The 15,286-nt window shown below is 47.9% G+C and overlaps 1 protein-coding gene across 7 annotated transcripts in view; it reads left to right on the forward strand.

The window, feature by feature from the left end:
- Positions 1–2,862: 2,862 nt before the first annotated feature.
- Mfn2 (mitofusin 2) overlaps positions 2,863–15,286 on the forward strand; it is a 30,193-nt gene continuing 17,769 nt past the window's right edge. Inside the window, exons 1-5 of one of the 7 annotated variants that reach the window (XM_060379105.1) lie at positions 2,863–3,016; positions 4,165–4,311; positions 4,662–4,746; positions 8,699–8,877; positions 12,509–12,644. In XM_060379105.1, coding sequence (XP_060235088.1) covers positions 4,691–4,746; positions 8,699–8,877; positions 12,509–12,644 — 371 coding nt within the window. In that variant the 5' untranslated portion in view covers positions 2,863–3,016; positions 4,165–4,311; positions 4,662–4,690. The other 6 variants (XM_060379106.1, XM_060379107.1, XM_060379108.1 and 3 more) reach the window with 6 other exon arrangements.

Consider the following 15,286-nt stretch of genomic DNA (forward strand, 5'->3'; position numbering starts at 1 on the left):
AGATTAGACGTTTATATCAGTTTATATCATTGGGTATGGGGGTGCGCATCTGTAATCCCAGCACTGGGAAGCTGAGGTGGGAGAATGGAAAGTTTCAAGCTAGCTTGGGCTACACAGAGACCAAAACAGACATTTCTGAGTTCTGTGCCTCTGGAAGCTGTGTGTCATGATGGAGAACATCATATGGACAGGCAGAGAATGCATGCTCCATTGATTTCTCTTCCACTAAGGACATCATGGGGTCCACTCTCATGACCTTATCTAATCCCGATTACTCCCTAGAAGCCATACCTCCAAGTGCCATTACTGGGACTTTCTCAGAATTTTCAACTAGTGAACATGATGGTGTCTTAGGTTTCTGAGGGTTTAAAGAAAACGCTCACCAAAAGCAATGTGGAGAAGGAAGAGTTTATTTGAGGTTACAATTTTCAAGTCACAGTCCACCTCTGAGGGAAGTCAGGGCAGGAACCTGAAGACAGGAATTAAGGTAGAGGCCATGGAGGAACACTGTTAATTGGCTTGCTGTGCATGGCTTGCTCAGCCTGCTTTGCTTCTTTTCTTTTTTCTTTCTCTTTCTCACTCTCTCATTCTTTTTCTTTCTGAGACAGGTTTTCTCTGTGTGACAGCCCCGGCTTCCTGGAACTCACTTTGTAGACCAGATGGCCTTGAAAATCACAAGAGATCCACCTGCCTCTGCCTCTGCCTCCTGAGTGCTGGAATTAAAGGCCTGGCTTATCATCATGCTTTCTTATACAATCTAGGGCCACCTGCCTGGCGAGAGCAATGCCTACATTGAGCTGGGCCCTTCTACATCAATTACCAACCAAGAGGTACAAGCTTGGCTACAGACCAGTCTTATGAAGGAATTTTCTCAACAGAGATTTCCTTTGTTCAGATGATTCTAGCTTGTGTCACGTTGGCAAAAACCAAACCAACCGATCAACCAACCAACAACAACAAAACTGACCAGCACAGATAGAGAACACATTCAAACCATAGAAGTAGGTGAAAAGGAGTTGGAACTCCACTTGGAAGCAAGCGGAATCATGCAGGAATTGTGTATATTGGAGCTGGTGTTGTCATGGGAACAAACCTGATGACATGAGTTTGATTCCCAGAACCTACCACATAAAGGGTAGAAGGAAAGAAATAACCCCCTACATACATCATGCATGAGCACACACACACACACACACCTCACACAATAATAAGAAAAATTTAAAAAGAACAATGAGTACACCTTTTAAAAGATTCCTGTGTAACCCAGGCTTGGCCTCTCATTTGTGATCCTCCTACTTCAGCCTCCTGTGTGTTGGGATAACTACCACGTGCTGTCTAAGGTTGTTTCTAACTAATAGTGACTATTTTCTGGTTACAAATGTAATTTACATACACCATGGAAAAGTCAATCAAAATAGAAATAAAAGACACAAGAAAGGCCTCCTGCAGTTGGGCCCCAGCACTGCCTGGGCCCTTTTCTGGTGGTAGCCAGCAGTACTGGAGGAACTTTGTCATTGAGGAGCTAAGGGAAGGGCCTCACAGTTTGGAGTTCTGGTTCAGAGAAGCCCAGACGGAGGGTAAGATTAGAAGCCTGGGAAAGAGCTCAAAAGTTCCTTCTGCTGGCTAAGGTGGGGTGAGAGCCTAGGCCAAAGCTTGCAAGGAAGCTACCAAAGAGGAAGAACGGACAGGAGAGATTTTAGGTGATGTCCTCTAGCCCTCTGACTTCAGTAAGATTCTACCAAAGGGAAAGGAAATGGAGGTCACAGTTTGGTGCTCAGAGAGTTCCCTGGGGAGGCTGGAGATGATGGGGGAGGAGACACTCTGCGCAGCTAAGACAGCAGTGCACACCATGCCTCAAGGCGAGGGCCGGGTGTGGCCCTCCAGCTCAGAGTCAGACATTGCAGATAGAAGGCTGCCTGACTCACCTCCCCAGAGACTCATAACTGGAGTGCCGATTTACCACGGAGGTTGTTTGTGGCGTGGCTCTACCCTAGCTCTAGGGCAGTGCCCGTGGGTAGAAAACATGAGCGCTAGGTGTGGTGGTGAATGACTTCAATCTTAGCCTTTGGAAGGTACAGTAAGAAGATCATCAATTCAAGGGAGTTTGGACTCCATAGTGGGAGTCCAAATATTAATGAGGTACTTTGTATTTCTTTTTATTTTCAGTTGGCAGTAGCTGCATTTCAGGGCCTCAGTAGCTTCAAATGGATGGTGTGTGATATTACAGAGTCCAGGCGTGGAGGTCTCCCAGCTTGGGGTCGTCTGCTGTATCCTAGTTCCTGGAACAAAATGAGGGGTCACTGAGTGACATGTGAGGTTGGATACTCATAACCTGAGTGTCCTGGGGGCTACGGTGAAAATTAAGAAATTGCATGTTAGATACTCAATCACTGACTGGCACTTAGGAGGTGCCCAATGTGTTGTGGCTGCTCTTTTGACTGCCTCAAAGGCAACTGAGGGACAATTACTTCACTCTAACGGTCTCGGTCTTTTCCCCTTGAAGACGCCTCTCTCAGATTATGAAATGCAAGCCTGGATTTCAAAGCTGACAGGTGTTACAGGGTCAAGTTCTGGAACAACAAACGTAACCGCACGCAAACCTCTAATCCACACCCTTGTCAAGTCTCCCCTGTTCAGTTCCCCTGGCTTCTACTCTTCCCTGCCCCTCCCCCCGTTTGACAGCTCGGGGCTCCGCCCTGCCCCGCCCTATCGGGCGCTGATCCAAACTACAACCCCCATGGTGCATTGGGAACCCCACCCCAAAGATTACATCATCTACACAGGACGCGGGACGGTTACCAAGCACGCGGAGGCTCATTTTGGAGCGCGGAGTCCTTGGACGCTGTCACGTAGGAGTGGTAGGGTTGAAGTGACTGCGATCCTAGGCCATCGGCTCATCTGGGCTACGGCAGGACGAGTGACGAGGAACAGGCCCCTCCCCTCCCGCTTATCTCGGTGTGGCGACATCTAGTGACGTCGTGGGCGTGATGGCCGCCGCGAGGCCGGGAAGGTGAAGGTGAGAGGGCGAGCGCGCCGGGGTGGTGGAACCGGCAGGCCTCCGCAGGGAGAGTCCTGAGCCACCCGGCTTAGGACGCTGGGGCCCCTGGGGCTCTGGCTCAGGCTCCGGTCACACGGGCGTTTCCCTGCCCCGGCCTCGTCGCCAGGTCCTCCTCGACTTTGAGGAGGGGGCGGGCCGCAGGACTCAGGGCTGGGGAGGTGGGCTCCTTGAAGCTCCTGGCACCCTCGTCTTTCTAGCCCTGTGGTCACATCGATGACCCCGGCCCCATTTTCTTTTCTTTTCTTTCTTTCTTTTTTTTTTTTTTTTTTTCTTTTTTTATGCCAGCATTTTTTTCAGGACCCACTTCACTGTCTACCCCACTTATGGAGGTCTTTTTACTTGTATGACTTCTCATTGCACCGTTAAGACCCTCGAGGGTTAGAGCTATTATCCGTCCCTGACCCTAGGACCAAACACATTGAAAGGCCACAGAAAATACTGAAAAAGATAGCTGTTTGGATGCAGAAAGGCAAAGCTGCCGGCCTCCATCTCTTGTAATAGTTTCTATCCTATTTGCCTACTTTCCCAATCATCTCTCCCTCCTTCCAGAAAAGGACTCTTGGTTGTCCCCATCTTGTCTTTTGTTGAACTTTGGAGCCACAGCTAGTGTATTTTGGCCTCTAGCTTGGCACCCTGACTCTGTACATCTTCCCTTGTACTCTAGGCCCAAGTTTACTCCATAGCTTTGAGAATGGAAGGAGATACTTTACAGCAGCTGGGATATACTGGCTTCCCTCAGGTCCACTTCTCTTCCTTTCCACACCCCTTCCACTTCTAGTTGGCAAGATTCCCAGTCCAAAGGGCCAAGCCTCGTCCTGATTTTAGCTCCCTCCTCTCTCGTCTGGCTGTGCCTTTGCAGGGACCTCTTAGGTGTCTTGCACTAGCACATGGCTAAGAATGTGTCTGTGCCTGCCTGTACTGTGTTCTTGTTATTGTCTTCCCCCTCCCCCTTCATGCTTCCTCACCTGCTCCTGAAGTACCTCAATGAGTAAGCTTCCCCCAGGAATGAGTTGGTTTGGTTTTAACACCTAATTAGACATGTTTTGTATATCAGGTGGGTTTTTTTCTTCCTGGTTGCCTGCTGACCTCTCCCTTTTCCTTTCCAGAAGTTGGGACAGGTGGAGGGAGTCAACACCATCAATAGCCAACCTGGACCTTAATCAGCATAGAGGAGGCCTCAAGTTCTTTTCACCATTTGACTCCGGCCATGGCCACAATGCCCACCCTGTGAAGGTCTCTTAACCAGCTAAAAAGTAAGTGGAAGATGTGGTTTTGGGCACCATGGATCTGGATTGAGAGCAAAAGAGTGTGTTGTGCTAGCTCCCAGGTGGCAAGTCTCTTGGAACGGATCCTGATGCACAGAGCTGGTGGCTTCCAACTCCTGTTTCTCTTTCCTAATTCCATGGGGATTTCACTACTTGACAGTTCAAAACATGGCCAGGATCTGTCTCCTGCAGTCCCTGAAGAATTAGTCTCTTTCTTTTATTTGTTCATCCCTGTGCTGGCTCTTTTCTGTCTCTGCTTGGCAGAGGTTGGCCCCTTCTCATGCCTGTAAGAGTGCTGTGTCCTTTACCCTGTATATTCTTTTGTTTCAATTTCTCAGCTTCTCCTCTGTTCCAGTTGTGCCAGCAGATGCTCTCTGGACCCATTTTGTTTTCTCTGCTAGGAGTTGCTGTACATAAAACTGGGTAAGGAGGTGATATGGATTCAGGGACCACACCTGGGATCCAAACACCTTGCACCAAGATATGCTACTGCTCTGCAAACACCTAATACTCCTGCACTAACGACCTGGGTCCAGGCTAAGCTTCTGATGGCCTGTATGTTCCGAATTGGGTTTGTTCTGATCTTAAGTCAGTATGCTATTACTGTGCTCCTGCAACCCCTGGGGGCTGGAGAAGACTGCCAGATGAACGAGCCTTTCCTTAAAGTGTGATCCTCAGAAGTTTCTTCTCAGTCTCCCTTCCCTTGCTCTTGAGACAGGCAGAGTCACATGAAACCCAGGCTGGCCTTGAACTCCCTGTTGAGTGAAAGTGATCTTAAGCTCCTTTTTCTTGTTCTTTTTTCCCAGGTGTATTTATTTTGTGTGCATGTGTATCACAGTACACATGTGGAGGTCAGACAACTTGTAGGAATTTGTTCAAGTGGGTTCAGAGAATTGGATTTAAATTGTTAGGTGTGGCAGCAAGATGATGGCTGCCTACACCATCTCTCAGTCAGTCCCAGCCTTGAACTGGTGATTCTCCTGCCTCCACCTCCCAAGTGCTAGGAATACAGTTGCTGTACCACCAGGCTCAGCTAAGAAGCATCTTCCTTGAATAAATTGCTTGATGCTAATCAAATTGCAGTGATCCTGTGTTTAAGTCAACCTGTTTTCCCAGGTCTCTGCCACATTCATGTGTACAGAAATGATTCGGCTGTATGGTGTTTTACACAGTGATGTCCACATAGAACATATTTTGCAGTGGACCATTGGTTACAACTAGAGTCCTGGTGGTCACTCTTTGAGAAATGGTGCTGTTAAATGCTCCAAAATTGGGAGCACTTTGAGGGTGTCACAAAAACTCAGAATGTGCCATTTAGTGTAACCGATATTGGAACTGGACCCTCTGGTCCAGCTGTACTTACGGGCAGGTTCCACATGTCTGCAGCAAGCCCTGTGGTAAAGTGAGGCCTATCAGGGCTTTCCAGAAGAGGGGCAGGAAGTCAGGCTCCTCCCACCAGCCTGGGAGGGTAGAGAAGTGACAGCAAAGCCCCACATAGTAAAGGCTCTTTGAGGGGGTTTGTGCATGTATTTTGGAAATTTGGTACTTTTTTGTACATGGATAAATGCAGTTTGCTCTTTGGAAGGATTAAACTTCAGAATCTGAAACATTTGCTCATCTCTGTTGACTGGCTGAGCTCCAAATACTTAGCTGGATATTGCTTTTCAGGAAAAAGTGGATTTGGGTATTTAGGGATGGAAGGTTTTAGATTGTTTCCCTGGGAGGCTATTCACTAATGCAGCCTGTATCTCTCACAGTTGTGGACCAGGAAGGTGGTAATGGGGAGGGTGCTATGCTCTCAAGGACTGGCTTGCTAGAAGCTCAGCACCAGTGTGATTTTAAAAACAATCCAAAGTAAAAATCTGGTAAGATTGTGAGTCCGTCCTCTGTGTATGTGTCTGTGCTCTGTGTGCGGGTGACTTTTGAGTTACTTCTAAGAGCAAAGTAAGAGTATGTAAAACAGATAGGAAAGGAGAGTAGCTGCTACATAGAAAGCAAGGCCGAATGCAGATACTCCACCTGGGAATTAGCAGAGCCAGAGACATTTGAGCTTGGAGCCAGCTGTGGTAGGTTTCTCCAGGACTTGTAGTTGCTGGTGTGAATTCAGGGCAGCTTCTGGCCAGCCGAACACCCAGCCAGCCCTTAACCTATGGCCCCTTGGCTTTTACTAGTGTGCATGTCCTTGAGTCCTGCATTTATCAAACACTAACACCCTGAAGACAATGACCAGCACCCTGGGCACACCAGCTTCTAAAAGCCTAGCTGTTGTCAAGGAACTTTCTTCCTTCAAGCAAGTCACTTGTAGGCTGGGCACGACTTATCTTTTCCAGCTGACCTGTTTACTACGTTTCCATGGTAGCAGGCTGGGGAGTATAGAATGTGTTGGTAGGGTTACTGGCCAACATTGATTCCTAGGCTGGGTTGCTGGGTGGTCATGGGGAGAGTCTTGTGATCTGGCTCTTGTTTATTACTGTTTGGGACCTTTGAGCCCTGACTGTGCTGAGCGTGGTGCTTGTGCCATCCTCTCTAGTGATCTTACAGCTTACACCATATCTTATTTGTTGACCATGAAGAAACCAAGCTCCATGGTGAGACGAGTGGCAGGAAGAACACGGGGCTCTCACTTCATGCTGCTGATTTCAGAATCTTTGTCAAGTGCAACCTCACCACGTCCTACACTCTTCCCTCCCATTCCCTTCCCTGCTCTCATCTGCTGGGCCCCCTCCCTTCCCCCCCCCCCCGCTGACTCTTCCTCTGCTTTGTTCAGTTATTTGATTTCCAGTGCCATTTATTTCTCAGAGCTCTAGTTATTTCTCAGAGCTCTATTGCCTTTCCTAGTTGAGAAAACACATCTCAGAAGCTGGGTGTGGTGGCAAAGCCCATGATTGTAGCATTTGGGAGACAGAGTGGGAGGAGCAGAAGTTCAAGGCCTCCATGAGACCACCACCACCACCACCACCACCCAAACAGACACACACACAGGAAGGTGGGAACAGCAGTGTGCTCATCATTTCTTTCCCTTGGCTCCTGCGGGATCGGTAACACTACAGAAAGGTTTGTTGATTTGAGCAGTGCAGGTTGGTCCCCATCTCTGTGCCTACCTTGAAGGCAGCCTTTCTCAAAGACCCAGTTTTAGCTCTCAGACTTCTTGTGCTTTCACTCAGGACCCCGTGCTGCAGCTTTTGACACCACTGCTGGGTTATCTTGTGTGCTCACTCATGAACAAGTGCCACTGGGGTAGAGGCTTGATGGGGATGTGGATAGGGTGGCTGTGCACTGAGTGACAGGCCCAGACCTGCACGTGTTCTCCTCCTCCTGGGATGGCCTTTTCTTTTCATGTCCCAGAATCTGCTGGGGAATAGTCTCCATGGTTGGAACTCTGAGTAGGATCTTTTAGGGCTCCACTTGGGGGCAAACCACATTGAAGAAACGCTGTGGTATATGTTTTGACTTTTGACCAAAGATCTCTAGGACTTAGGAGTCAAGTTTCATGGCTTCTAGGAAGATGTTTGAGATTGAGAAAAAGACACACAAGATAGACTAGCAGAAAGTAAAATGTCCAGTGTTATTACAAAGTGCTATAGGTTTTTTTCCCTGTTTCCAAATAGGCTTCTGTCCTGCACTATCATAGGAGAAACTGATAGTCTTTTGTTGTCCTTTATTTGTTCATTTGAGACAGGGTCTCGTGTAGCCCAGACTAACCTTAACCTCACTATGGCCTCAAACTCCTGATCTTCTGTCTTCAGCTCCCAAGTGCTGGAATCTCAGGCACGTGCTTCCACGCAGGCCGCATGCCTGAGGACATTTCTTTCCTTTTTTTTTTTTTTAAGTTTTAGAAGTAGATCTCTCTTGCTTGAGGATCGCTTGTCCTATTCCTTAAGCAAGCAAACTAACACACACTATTAGGAACGAGGACCATTGTGTTCCTGGACCACAATATGGCCATGGAAGGGCCTCGAATGTGCTCTGCTTTCACTGTCTGTTGCTCTCTTAGCTTGATGCTGTTGAGGAAATAGGTCTGATTTCTATTCCTTTTTCACCTGCGGGGTCCTGTGTGTGTGACTGTGATCTAAGCATTTTTCTTCTCTCTCTGAGGTACTAGTCAGTGTTGAACAGGCAAGGCAGGGATTGCCAGCACCAAGCCTGTCTCAGGGCTCCACAGTCAGGCATGTCACACAGGGTGGCATGGGGATGGGCCCAAGTGTGCTGAGAACTCCCTTCCTATTTAAGATGTTGGGACCTGTTTCCCTTTAGTGAGTCCAGAGCTCCCCATATTTTGGTGGTCTCAATTCTCTTCCTACCCCTCCCCCAGCAGCATGGCCGAACACTAAATGTTAAATATGCCTGTACTCATAGAGTGTCTGTTCCCTTGCAGCGAGATGTCCCTGCTCTTTTCTCGATGCACCTCCATCGTCACTGTCAAGAAGGATAAGCGACACATGGCTGAGGTGAATGCTTCCCCACTCAAGCACTTTGTCACTGCCAAGAAAAAGATCAATGGCATCTTTGAGCAGCTGGGGGCCTACATCCAAGAGAGTGCCAGCTTCCTGGAAGGTGAGCCGGGTACCTGCTCATGCAGGCCCTGTGAGAAGCTTGAGTAATAGGATTTGGGGGTCCCAAAAGCCCTACTCTAGGGGAACTCAAGCCTAAGTGTGTGATTGCCCTTACCTGTGCTCTGCTTGGACCCCTGTGCATTCTGAGGAACAGGAAGATAGGCTCTGAACTATTAGGTTAAGAATGCCTGGTGTTTCATTTGAACATTCCCCCCCCCTTAAGACAGGGTTTCTTTGTGTAACAGTCCTGGCTGTCCTGGAACTTGTATACCAGGCTGGCTTTGAGCTCAGAGAGATCCACCTTGCTCTGCCTCCGGTGAGTGCTGGGATTAGAGGTGTGCACAGAAATAGGTTTCTTTGCAATTCTGGTTGCCTTGGAACTCACTTTGTAGACTACAGTGGCCTCAAACTCAGAAATCCTCCAGTCTCCACCTCCCAAGTGCTGGGACTAAAGGTGTGCCCCACTAAGGGTAGGTGACTCTTATCCCAACAAAAGGGCCAGCCCGGAGGTGTGGTGGGTGATTGTCTCAGTTGGTAAAGCCTGGCTGACAGCACAAAGCCCGTGTTCGCTCTCCAGCACATGCATAGGTGTGGTGGCGCATGCCTTTATTCCCAGCTCTTGGGCGATTGCAGTGGGAACAGCAAGAGTACAAGGTCTTGGCTGCCAGTGAGTTTGAGGTCAGTTTGAGCTTTGTGAAAACTTTCTCCAAAGCAAACAGAAAACTTTCTCCAAACAAATTAGACTAAGGTTTGAGAGTTACCTGACACCTGAATGTCAGTGACTGAGCTAGCATTGCCCCAGTGTCTTTAATGCCACAACCCATGAGTTTTATTTGGCCCAGTTCTGGCTGCTATAGCATCAAACACTGTTGAGTGTTGATTATTCCGGACAGGGTGTACTGGTTGGTATTTTTAGATTGGCAATAGAAGTGCCAGTAGGAAACTCTTGTCAGTGTGCCTTTTCTCCAGTTACTAATTTGAGCACAGCCTCTGTCAGCAGTGCCCCTGTCGTGTCTGAGAGCAGCTTTAGCCAGTAGCTCTCTCCGGTACCCTCTATAAGGGTGCCCTGGCTACATGTAGGTCTGGAGCTTGTCTGTGGAGACTCATGCTGAGTCTTCTTTGTCCTTGGTTGTTTCCCTGTGTGTGTGTGTGTGTGTGTGTGTGTGTGTATGAAACTTTAAGAATTTTCAGATTTACCTGCAGAGCCTGACAGACCCAGCAGTGGTGCCGCAGGGGTTGACCCTTAGCTCAGGTGGACCGTCTCTCCAGCCTGCTCATTGTCTCCTATGGAAAAACTAGTTCATGAGGCCCCGTTAAAGAAAAGGACCGTGTCCAGTTTTGTTAGCCTACCCTGCCCTATACATGGGGTGTAAGGAAAAATAATGTCCCCTCTGTAGACAGGTTTGGACTGTATCTTACAGTATGATTGAGGTTGGACTGATCACAGATTACAGCCTGCTTATTGAGCAGTAGCTCTGCTCTGCCTTCCTTGAGCTGAGCATAGGGATACACAGACTGACCAGGCTGCTGCCTCCCCAGAGCCTGGCCTTCCTCTGCCCTGAGTCATTCACTCACATGATGTTGTAGACTGGCAGGTGTTTCAGGAAGGTGTCCTGTCATGTCCTTTGATGTATGTTTTATGAAAGTATGAGGCCCTTGCTTATAGACCACATGGAAGGAAAGAGGCTGAGTGTTTGGAGCTGTGTTTGGGATTGTTCTGGTCATGGGAGAAGATGCTTCCCACCCAGGCAAATAATGAGAGCTAGTCAGCCCGCAGGCACTTGTTCAGTGGAGCTATGTGCCTGAGAGCCAGCTTCCTCCTATGGGGCATTGCAAAGGTCATGCCCATGTGCCCATATAAGGGAGGAATGTTGTTGCATCTGGGATGAGGTGACTGGGGGATGGGGGAGGCATGCTAGCTGGTCACTTCCTTTCATGGCACTAACTACAGGGAAAACTCATTATGTAGTCTCTGACATGCCTCTTGTCATACTCCAGATGCTTTAGGGGAGTATTCTTGGGACTGGGACCTGCCAGCTTGGTTATTTGCAAGAATCTGCTGCAGGCCCAAACACCCATCTGCTTGCCAGATAGCTGAAGCATTTGGCTGGTGGAAGGGTAAGGCAGGATCTTGCTCAGTCCCATCTTCTATGGTGAATTTTTTTTTTTTTAAACCTGTCTGCCTGTCAAGGACACTGGGAAAAGCAACAGAGTCATCTAAGCATCCAGGGATGGTGCACCTGCCGGTCCAGCAACCACGGGGTAGATAGTGCAGACAGGTGAGCTAGCCAGTTCCATCAGCTAGCTGGGAGTACACAGACAGGGACCTGCTCAGGTGTGGTGTGGCCAGGGAGGCTTCCAAACCAGACCTAACTCCACTGTGGAAATGAGCCGCATTACTGCACAGCAGTGTGCCTGTTCTTTCGAACATCAGGTGAATCGGGGTGGGTAGCAGCAAGCACAGCCTAGAGGCAGACGAGGCTGGTGAGTTCGGGGAGATGGTTTGGTGGAGTTAAAAGTGGGCTAGAAAGAGGCTATATGCCAGGGAGGGCCAGCCAGGCCCCCGCCAGGTCAGGAAGGACCTCTCATGTAACATGGAGTGAGGAAAGCCTATACTCCAAACCCATGCTGCCTGGTTCAAATTGTGTATCGTGTACATGACAAAGATCAAATGAGACCATGTTTGAAAAACTGACTAGAAGGCTGGCAGGATGGTTCAGTGAGCAAAGACACTTGCCTCCTCCATGCCTGGCAACCCAACTTCAATCCCTGGGACCTACATGGTAGAAGAAGAAAACAGATTCCTTCAAGTTGCCCTCTGACTTCCACATGAACATTGTGGTACATGCGTGCTACGCAATAAATGACTAAGCTGGTAAGAACATGCATGCTACACAATGAATGAGTAATTAAACAAGTACTTAAGTAAGTAAGTAAATAAATAAATGTAATTTTTAAAAAGTGTCTGTAACAATGTCTGGGATCAGGCTGAATGGGATGGGGCTGGAGAGATGGCTCAGCAGTTAAGAACACTGGCTGTATTGGACTCAAGTTGTTGGGTGCTGGGAACCATCAGGCAATCTGATGCCGTCATCTAACCTCCAAGGGCACCAGGCACAAGTGTGGTGCGCATATATACATGAAGACAAAAACACTGATAAACATAAAAATAAATAAAATGTAGAAAGAAAAGAAAAGAAAGAAAGAGAGAAAGAAAGAGAGAAAGAAAACGGGGCTGTTGAGATGCTCAGCAGGTGAAGGCAAGAGCAAACCCAGTGACCCGAGTTAAACTCATGGAACCCAGATGGAGGCAGGAGGAGAGACCTGATGCCAAAAGCTGTCCTCTGACCTCATGTGTATTGCAGCACATCAAGCCCCTTCATCATGTACATGTGCATACACAGTAATTTTTTTTTTTTTAATTAAAGAAAAAGTACTGAAGTAGAGTCAGTGTTGAGGTTCACCCAGCACTTTTATTTGAACTCATTTCATTTTTAGACACCTTGGGATGCTGCTATTCTTAGGAGAGAGGGGAGTCTGGGCCTTCCCTCTGACAGCAGAGCAGGGAGTCAACAGGCCTTGTGTTGGCTCTCCTCTGGCCATGCGCTAACCTGCTGTCATCCTCTCTCTAGATACCCACAGGAATACAGAACTGGACCCAGTTACCACAGAAGAGCAGGTCCTGGATGTCAAAGGGTACCTGTCCAAGGTCAGGGGTATCAGCGAGGTGCTGGCCAGGCGGCACATGAAGGTGGCTTTTTTTGGCCGGTGAGTACTTTGAAGCCCTCCCTGCTTCTCTTTTCCTGGCCAGGAGCTGGGGGTGGGGTAGATTTGGGTGAGGAGAGAGGCCCTCTCTGCTGGGTAGCAGTGGCATGCCTGAGTTCATATGCTCCTTTTGACTGATTTATTATTTTTTTAAAGGAAACACTCTTTTTATTTGGGGGGGAGGGGTTCGAGACAGGGGTTTTTCTGTATAACCCTAGCTGTCCCCAGGCTGGCCTCAAACTTACAGAGATCTGCCTGCCTCTGTCTTCCGAGTATTGGGTTAAAGGCAGATGCCACCACCATCTAGCTAGAGCTTTTTTGAAGTTATTTGTTATTTATTTGTTGGGAATGTGTAAAGGTGAAGACAGTTTACGAGAGTCGGTTCTCTCCTAACTTAGGAGCCCTGAGGCTCAGACTCAAGTGTCTTTACCCACTGAGCCATCTCGCCAGCCTTTTTTTTAATTTTGTTTTATTTTATTTTATTTTGGTTTCTCGAGACAGGGTTTTTTCCATGGCTGTTCTGGAACTCGCTCTGTAGACCAGGCTAGCTTCAAACTCAGCATATTTAATTTTTAAATTGTGATACTTAACATAAAAGTATTCATGGAAGCTGACAGAGATGGAGCCCAGGGCCTTACACACGCCGAGTTCTGTGTCTGTCACTGAGCTGTGTCCATCTCCTGGATGAGCCATTGAAAGTATGTGTCCCTGGTGAGATGCTGCTGATGCCTGCTGTGCAGCTGCTCCTCAGAGCCTTTCACCTTGAGGAACTGAAGTTGTTGCTAGTACATAGTGGCCTTCTGACCCACACTCACCCCAACCCTTGGCAGCCATTATTCTGGCCTCATACCTGCTGCTGTGGTCCTCTTGCCTCAGTCTCCTGAGTATTGGGATTTGATTATACTTAATCCTAACCAGGAAGCCTAGAATTCACTAAGAATTTACTTCTAGATACCACATACATGGAATCATATTAGTGTTTTTTTAGAGGTTGTTGTTTGAGACAGGCTATGTCTGTGTAGCCCTGCTATATAAACCAGGCTGGTCTCACTCACCGAGATCCTCCTACCTCTGTTTCCGCACTGTTAAGACTAAAAGACATTTGACGCCTTGTCCAGCAGTGTCTCTCTTTCAGTTAGTGACTTGTCTCAGCACGATGTCCACACAGTTGGGGAGCCGTGTGTCAGTGCTCTCTCTCTCTGTGTTGTGTGGATGTATGGTCTGTTGGTTGTTGATGTGGTGTGTCCCCTTCGGTTGCTGTTACTTAACTGAGGCAGGTTCTCACCCAAACTGGAGCTGGCCAACTCCAGTGTACCTAGGTAGCCAGGTTGTCCCAGGGATTGGAGAGCTGGGACTGCAGGCGGCTGACACACCTACCTACACGGGTTCTGGGATGTGCTCAGCCCAGCTCCTCCCCTGTAAGGATGAGTACTTCCTTGCATGTGCATAGGACGTTTGATTTGTCCATTACCACGAACATTTGGGTTACTCCGGCTTTTGACTGTAACAGGTACTGTCACTGTGTGCGCACATGTGTAGATGTCCTTTCTGGTCCATGCTTCTGGTTCTTTTCAGTTTGTATGTGGAAGTGGGATTGTGGAGAATCTCACTCTGTTCTGAAGCTTCCTAGGTCCCACTACTATTTTCTTCAGCAGTTGCATTGTGGCCTATTTCCCCAGCAGTGCACGTGGGTTCATTTCTGCACAGTTCTCTGTTATGTTAGCGGCCATGCCTCTGAGTTGGGTTCTTAGTTTTTTGTTTGTTTTTGAGACAGGGTTTCTCTATGTAGTTCTGGCTGTCCTGGAACTCACTTTGTAGACCAGGCTGACCTTGAAGAACTCACAGAGATCCACCTGCCTCCTGAGTGCTGGGATTAAAGGTATGGGCCACTACTGTCCTGCAAATTCTTGGTTTTTATTTATTCTTGTGTTTGTTTTTTGTTTGTTTGTTTGTTTGTTTGTTTTTGGAGATAAAGGCCTTACTCTGCTGCCCAAACTGTGCTTCAACTCTTGGGCTCAGGCAGTCCTGCAAAAACAGCCTAAGTGCTAGAACTTCCATGCTGGGCTTCCAGTGTGGTTTGATTTGCATTTCCTTGATGCTAGTGAGATTGAGCTGCTTTTCATGTGTGATTGGCCTTTTATATATCTAGGAGAAATGTCTATTTCTTTTGGTTATGGTTGCATTGTAGGAGCTTTAAAATATATTGGTGGGTTTTCTTTAAGATTTATTTATTTTTTACTATTTTTATGGGTATGTGCACATAAGTATAGGCCAGGGGCATTAGATCTCACTGGCATGGGAGTTACAGGCAGCTGTGAGTAGCCCAACAAGGGTGTTGAGAACTGACCCTGGGTCCTTTGCAAGAGCAGTGCATGCTCTTGACACCTGAGCCAGTGGGGTGGTGACCTCTTTGGGGGTAAAATGATCCTTTCACAGGGGTTTTCTAAGACCATCGGAAAACACAGATATTTACATTGTGATTCATAACAATAGCAAAATTACAGTTATGAAAATAGTTTTATGGTTGAAGGTCAACATGAGGGCTGTATTAGAGTCACAGCATCAAAAAGGTTGAGAACCACTGCACTGAGCTTTATCTCTCCAGCCCTTTAAATACATTGCGTGTATTTGTAAATCTTAGTCAT

The sequence above is a fragment of the Meriones unguiculatus genome, chromosome 3, assembly GCF_030254825.1.
Source record: "Meriones unguiculatus strain TT.TT164.6M chromosome 3, Bangor_MerUng_6.1, whole genome shotgun sequence".
Classification (NCBI taxonomy): Eukaryota; Metazoa; Chordata; class Mammalia; order Rodentia; family Muridae; genus Meriones; species Meriones unguiculatus.